Below are 6,658 nucleotides of genomic sequence, written 5' to 3'. Positions count from 1 at the left end.
GTGGGGGGGTGGGGGGGTGGGGTGAGCAGACAGGGCCCCCCGCCACATGGCCCTGGGCTCACTTTGCGCAGGGCCCGGGCAGCGATGACATAGTGCAGGAACTCCACAGAAAGCCGGCGGCACAGCTGAATGGTCTGCACATGGCACTTGCCAGTCCGGGGAAAGGTGGAGAAGAGGAAACACATGGACAGGGCGTCGTCCAGGTCCCGCAGAGCATCTATGAACGTGGGGTACCTGCATGGCCAAAAGGGGAGCACTTGGAGATCCCAATCCCCAACCCAGGCCTTGCCACTGCCACCTCCTGACCAGAGTTGAGCTGTGCCCAGGGGCCAGGCAATACCAGCTTCCCCACAGCCCTAGGAGGAACCACAGAACCTGAACACGCCAGGTTCAGAGGATCAGAGAAATCCTGACGGGGATCCCCAAGAGACCTACTGCAAACCAAGGACTCGGCCTCGACCCACTTCCACATGTTGTGGTCAAAGACTGCAGACCGAGTCCGTGGTTCTCTAACTCTTCCTCAAGGTGGAAATTTCTTTCAAAGGATGTCTATCTTTCAAGATGGAAAGCAGAAAAATGTGATGCTGCTCTAGTGGACCAGGGCAGGGGTATGCCTGTCCTCAGCAGCACCTATGTCCAAGACAGTCCACCAGAGTAGGCTGTCTTGTCTCTCATCACCCAGACCTCTGTCTAGTTTACAGAACCAATCACAGCCAGACAGTAATAATGCTGAAATTGGGTCCTGGGCCAGGAAGAGCCAGAATAAAAAAGTGCTCCTAGGAATCCTGTGGTAAATCAGGAAGCTGACGAGAACGAGCCTTCCTTGGCAGGATCCACTACTGCATGGTTGCCCTGCTGAGGGACAGAGGCATGAGTCATTGAGAGGACACTGGAGTACGAGGACTGACACCTAAATTCCAGTCCCAGCTGTGACCCACGGTGGTTCACTTTATCTCACCCAACCTCAGTGGTTTCATTTGGAAACGACACCACTGGATGAGATTGTTAGTTTAAAACTGGGCTCTGGCAGCTCCCTGGAAGTACCTAGGGAGAAGTGGACAGAAAGGGCTTCAAGTCTCTCTCCCTTGGCCAGAGCAGCTGTCGGAGCCTCTGGCATCCAAAATGCCTTCCAGAAAGCTTCTTTTTCTTTTTTTTTTTAAACTTTTATTGGGGAACAGTGTGTTTTTCCAGGACCCATCATTTCTAAGTCAAGTAGTTGTTTCAATCTAGTTGTGGAGGGTGCAGCTCCGTGGCCCATGTGAGGATTGAATCGGCAACCTTGGTGTTAAGAGCACTGTGCTCTAACCAACTGAGCTAACCGGCTGCCCCAGAAAGCTTCCTTTTGCAGAAAAGGTTCTGCTGCTTCAAAAAGGGACTCTGAAAGCCACAGAACCAGAGATGGCCAAGGTCTTTCTAGCCCTCAATGGCATCAGTCACTGAAAACGAGTCAGGAGGGGCCTGCCAGGTCTTCAAACCCAAGCCAAGATGGAAGAAAGGCTGCAGGGACTTCAAGTAAGACAACAAAACAGGCAGGCATCCCGTTTCCTGGTGCCTACGAGTTTCCCCACTCCCCACCTCCCAGACAAACCCACCAACCCAGGCCCTTTGCAGAAACAGCACTAACCATTTCTGAGCCACCTGCTTTTCTTAACGAATGGCTAAGGAGTTGGGGGTGGGACATAACACAGAATGGGAAAATCCCAACCATACTGCCACCTGTGTGTAAGAATCAGACACTTGCTTTTTTTGTGTGCATTTTTTTCATTTGTTCCACACAACAGCTGTGTGTCACAGGCAGGACAGGAGCTACTGTCATCTCTGTCAGAGAGGAGGACCTGCTAACAGCAGAACTGTTCTTGGGCTGCCCGGCTTGTGAGCTGCAGGGCTGGGGTGAGAATACCAGCTGTCAAGCTCCTAGGCCAGGGTTCTTCCTGCACTAGCACATGGCTGGCCTGACTCAGTGAAGCCAATTCATCCAGCCTGAAGCTAAGTGTTCCCAGGCCATCAACCCCTGAGAGAGGATGGACATTCACTTAGCCCAGAGTATCTGAATCTTACCACTATTAACATTTTGGGCCAGGTTGTTTTGTGTTGTGGGGACTGTCCTATGTGCTATAGGGTGGTTAGCAGCATCCCTGACTTCTACCCATTAAAAACCAGTAGACCCTCAGCCCCCATTCAAGTCATGAGAACCAGAAGTGTCTCCAAACTTTGACAAATGTCCCCTGGTTAAGAACCACTGACTTAAGACAACAAATGAGTGGTACTGCTGAGAAGAATGGGCAAGGAACAGCTAAGATCAGGCATCCAGCCACGTCTTCCAGTCTGACCATGCACCTGGTGTGCACTCCCCAAGTCTCTGGCTCTCTCTTACCCTAGGACCTTTGCACTTGCTGTTATCATCTCGGATGATGCTTCCCCTGGCTGGCTCAAATGTCTCCCCTCAGAGAGACGTCCTCTGACAAGCCTGTAACTAACATGTTCCCCAGTTCCCTGCACACAGTTAGCATCCATCACGGCACTCACTGTGACTTGCAATCATTTTGGCAGTTTGGTTTTTGGTCTGCTTCCTCTAAAAGGATGCAGTGGCTTGAGCAGGGTCTTGGTCTTGTTCCCCACTGTAAATCCAGTGCTAAGACTGAGCCCCTAACTCACCTCTCCTTGACGATGTGGTCAAGCTTGTAGTTGGGCTTGTTGTCCTTCAGACGCTCAACAGTGTTCCACTCACTCTTCCCGTAGGCCTTTCGGAGCTTCCGGACGAACACCTGGAAGAGAGGACACCGCGGATGCTGGGGCCAAGGGCTCCTGGAGACCCCTCTCCCATGAAGGAGGAACATGTGGGGCAGAACTCTCAAGGCTGCCTGACCGTGTCATCTGCCTCCCTCAGCCCAGGATCTGCAAAACAGCCATCTCTAAGGAACATCGAAACTGACCCCTCTGATGAGCACAGCCCACATAATGACATTTCAGTCGACAACAGACTGCCTATATGACAGTGGTCCCATGAGATTATAATGGAGCTGAAAAATTCCTATCACCTAGTGATGTCATAGCCATCGTGATGTCATAGTGCAACGCATTACTCACAAGTTTGTGGTGATGCTGGTGTAAATAAACCTACTGCACTGCCAGTCGTACAAAAGAATAACACCTTGTGTACTATTAGTACATAATACATAATAATTGATAATGATAATAAACAACTGTGTTACTGGTTTATGGATTTACTGTACTATACTTTTTATTGTGATTTTAGAGTGTACTCTTTCTACTTATTAAAAAGTTTGTTGTAAAACAGTATGCCATGCTACACCAGCAGCAACCTCACATCTCATGTTTACCACATCTCTTGATTGCACCATTTTATCTTGTGCTTGATTTAATCTCATGTTGTTTTGTACAGTAACATGCTTTACAGGTTTGTAGTCTAGGATCTACAGACTATCCCATAAAGCATAGGTGTGTTGTAGGCTGCTAGACCATCTAGGTTTGTGTAAGCACACTCTGTGATGGTCACACAAGGAAATCACCTAACGAGGCATTTCTCAGAACATATCCCCATCGTTAAGTGGTGTATGACTGTAGCAGCAAAATAGGGCCAGCCATCCACCTCAGTGGACTCCAGCAAGGGGGCAGCAGCTGTTGCTGGCCAGTCTCCTGTGGCCACCAGGTGGCGCCCCACCCCTCCAATCAAGTGCCTCAGCCTGGCCCTGCTTCAGCAACAGTCTATTTTCAATTATCTGCATTTGGTATCAATATAGACAGGTTTCTACTTTCCCAGTGGTATTTAAGCATTTAATGGTTTCTATTTGTGGAATGAAAAGCTTGGTATCCTGGGAGCAATTCTATCTAGAAAAAATTTGAACAGGAGCGGTTTCTTTGGCAGAGAATACACCTGAGAACCTCTGAAATAGCACCATCTTTACCTCAGAAGCAATAAACTTATGCTTTTTCAAAAGAACCAGGGAAAAAAAACAATAGGTAAAGCATTAATCATTTGCCAGGGCCTGTGCAAACGTTTTCCACAGGTGATCTCAATCAATCCTTGAGACACTCCTTTGAGGTAGAATTGCTTGCTCAGAGAGACTAAACAATCTGTCCAAGGTCACAGTTAGCGGAGTCACAGAGCTGTGATGGGCCAATCCAGACACACCCCAGAGCCCAGGCCTCACCTTGTATTCCCGGAACTTGTTGACAATGGGTTCATGGAGGAGGAATTTGATGTCTTTGACAAGGTAAAAAGTCCGGGCTGCTGTGGAGCCCTTGTTAACCTTCTTCTTGTGTTTGGGTTCATGGGGATAAATGCCCTTCAGGATACACAGCCGCCTGGAAGACAAAGGCCACTCCTTCTGTCAGTAAACATGCTGAGCACTGGCCACACTGGGCCTGGAAAACAGCAGAAAACAGGGAACATGGGGGCCTGCCTCTGGAGAACACACATTCTAGTGCAGGAGTCTGACAATTACAAGTTCCCCCAAAATCACGTAACGCAGACTGTCACAAGCACCAGAGAGAAAACATTCAGGATGTTGATGGGACGAGATGGCAAGTACCCCTTTGAACAAGAGGAATCAGGAAAGGCCTTGCTGAGAAACTGACATTTCGGCCATATAAAAGGTGGGGGGAAGAGCATTCTGAAAAGGACAAGAGCTAGAAGGGTGAAAAGTGCTGGGCACACCTGAAGGACTACAAGTGGGCTAGGTGGCAGGGCCCACCGGCCATGCAGGGGTCTGGATTTGATCTACAAGGAGTTGAGAGCTCCTAGGTGGAGGGTCAGGGGTCTCTTCTGCCAGAAGAGGGGATGAACGACAAAAACCCAGACAGAGAGAAGCAGTGTGCTGTACCAGCGAGCCCATTCTGATGACTCAAGGCAGAGTACCCAGGTCTCCTCCAGCTTCCCCACAGACCATACCTGGCAAAGCACAGCTCACTAAAGCAAGGCCAGGCGAGAAAGAGGAGGAATATCAGAATTCCAGACGGAGTTTATGGCCGCTCAGGGAAGACACAGCTGTATGATCCACAGCTGTGTGATCCACTCCCCATGCACCCCCTCTTCCACTCCTCTCCAACCCTACCTGAAGTCGGGCAGGCTCAGCTGCAGTTTCTTCCGGGCTTTGTTTCGTGTGATGTAGTTGGTGGCAGAGCCTCGTTCGTACTTGGGGAGGAAAAAAAGCAATTCTCCATTAGCAATGTGAGACATTAGTCTCTGGGCATGCTTCGTGCCAGACGCAACTATCACTCTGGATAAGCAGCCGAGAGGTTTCTGGGATAGGAAACACTTCAGGGAGGGGGCCCACCTGCCTAAACGTATTCTCCTGCACTGTACTGGCAGTAGTCAGCATAAAGGACACACACATCTGCAAGGTGCTGGGGACTATGGGGTTGCTATGGATCAGGTGCTGTGTCAAGCACTCAGTAGTAGCTCTAAGTATTGGCCATTATGGTTAGCAATTTCCACATGTTATTTAATTTAATCCCCACAACACTGTGAGGTGGGTGCCATTAAACTCCCATTTCACATGGGAGTAGACATCTCAGTGAAATAACTTGCCCAGGTCACATAGCTTTTTAAGGGCTGGGGCTGGGATTAACCTAGGTCTGAGTCCAGAACCTGAGTGCCTAATTCACTAAGCCAATGTTCTCAGCATTTTTTCATTACCATCTCACCATCAGCAGAAGCCTTTTTAGACCTTTCCTCCCCTTAATCGCCCCCTCTCACAGCCCCAAGAAATGTTAATACCACAGATGTACTATAGATAAGTTTATGTAATGTGGTCCTTTAGAGGGCCACGAACGATTGTAATATCTAAGACCGCCCTGCCCCCAGCCAATTTTTGTCCCCTTGGGGGTGATATCATCTGGTTGACAATGCATTCTCTAAGCCACAAAGCCTTTCCCCTTCCTCATTCATTCATTCATTAAACAGACAATAACAGGACCTCAACAATGTTCTGAGCATTAAGCTAGATGTTATGAGGGCAATCAGACAAAAGGCCTGGTCTCTACCTGCTTCCAAGGAGAATATTGTCTTGTGCAAACCATCTGGATGTTTATGATGCCAAGATGCTGCCTCACAATTACATCTCTGTCTCCCTGATAGAGTAGCAGTGCATTATATCAAGCACCGTGCAATGCTAACCAAGCATGTCCTTTCTAAACAAGATCTTCCTCTGGAGTAAGAAAGCAGGGGCCTCTAATGATATAAACCTGTAGCCTCCTGAGGGCTATGTTTATGAATAACCCCAGTCATGAAACATACCCTTCATTCATTCTTTCCTTCAGACATTTATTATCTTCTGGGGATCAGGCCCATGCAAAGTCCTGGGGATATAGTTTCAGGCTGTCTCAGAAAGTTGAGTCTTCATTTAAAAAGTGCTTTCCATTGCCTTATGCCACACATACCTCTGTCACCATGCTTATCCATTGAAACAGTAAGGGGATAAGTAGTTCTCGGCTTGGGGATTTTATTCCATGTGTGTGTGAGGGGATTAGACGTTTGAGGTTGTTGGGTACTACTGGCATCTAGTGGGTTAAGAGGTCAGGGAGGGCCGGCCGAGTGGCGCGATGGTTGAGAACTGGCTTGGGATGCCAGAGGGCCCCGGTTCGGATCCCACATATGAGGGCCAGTGACACTGCCCTCTACAGCTAAGATGCTGAA

At 48.9% G+C, this 6,658-nt stretch overlaps 1 protein-coding gene across 1 annotated transcript in view; it reads right to left on the bottom strand.

The window, feature by feature from the left end:
- Positions 1 to 6,658, bottom strand: part of PES1 (pescadillo ribosomal biogenesis factor 1) — a 16,362-nt gene that overhangs the window by 7,539 nt on the left and 2,165 nt on the right. The window contains exons 2-5 of the mRNA XM_019643182.1: positions 5,076 to 5,155; positions 4,173 to 4,326; positions 2,656 to 2,765; positions 63 to 234 (exon numbers count right to left, since the gene is read on the bottom strand). Of these exons, the coding sequence (XP_019498727.1) occupies positions 63 to 234; positions 2,656 to 2,765; positions 4,173 to 4,326; positions 5,076 to 5,155 (516 nt within the window). The remainder of the gene's footprint in view (positions 1 to 62; positions 235 to 2,655; positions 2,766 to 4,172; positions 4,327 to 5,075; positions 5,156 to 6,658) is intronic.

This window comes from Hipposideros armiger, unplaced genomic scaffold (assembly GCF_001890085.2).
Source record: "Hipposideros armiger isolate ML-2016 unplaced genomic scaffold, ASM189008v1 scaffold_75, whole genome shotgun sequence".
Lineage (NCBI taxonomy): Eukaryota > Metazoa > Chordata > Mammalia > Chiroptera > Hipposideridae > Hipposideros > Hipposideros armiger.
The sequence above is the reverse complement of the archived record's forward strand: the minus strand, read 5'-3'. Positions and strand labels throughout refer to the sequence as shown.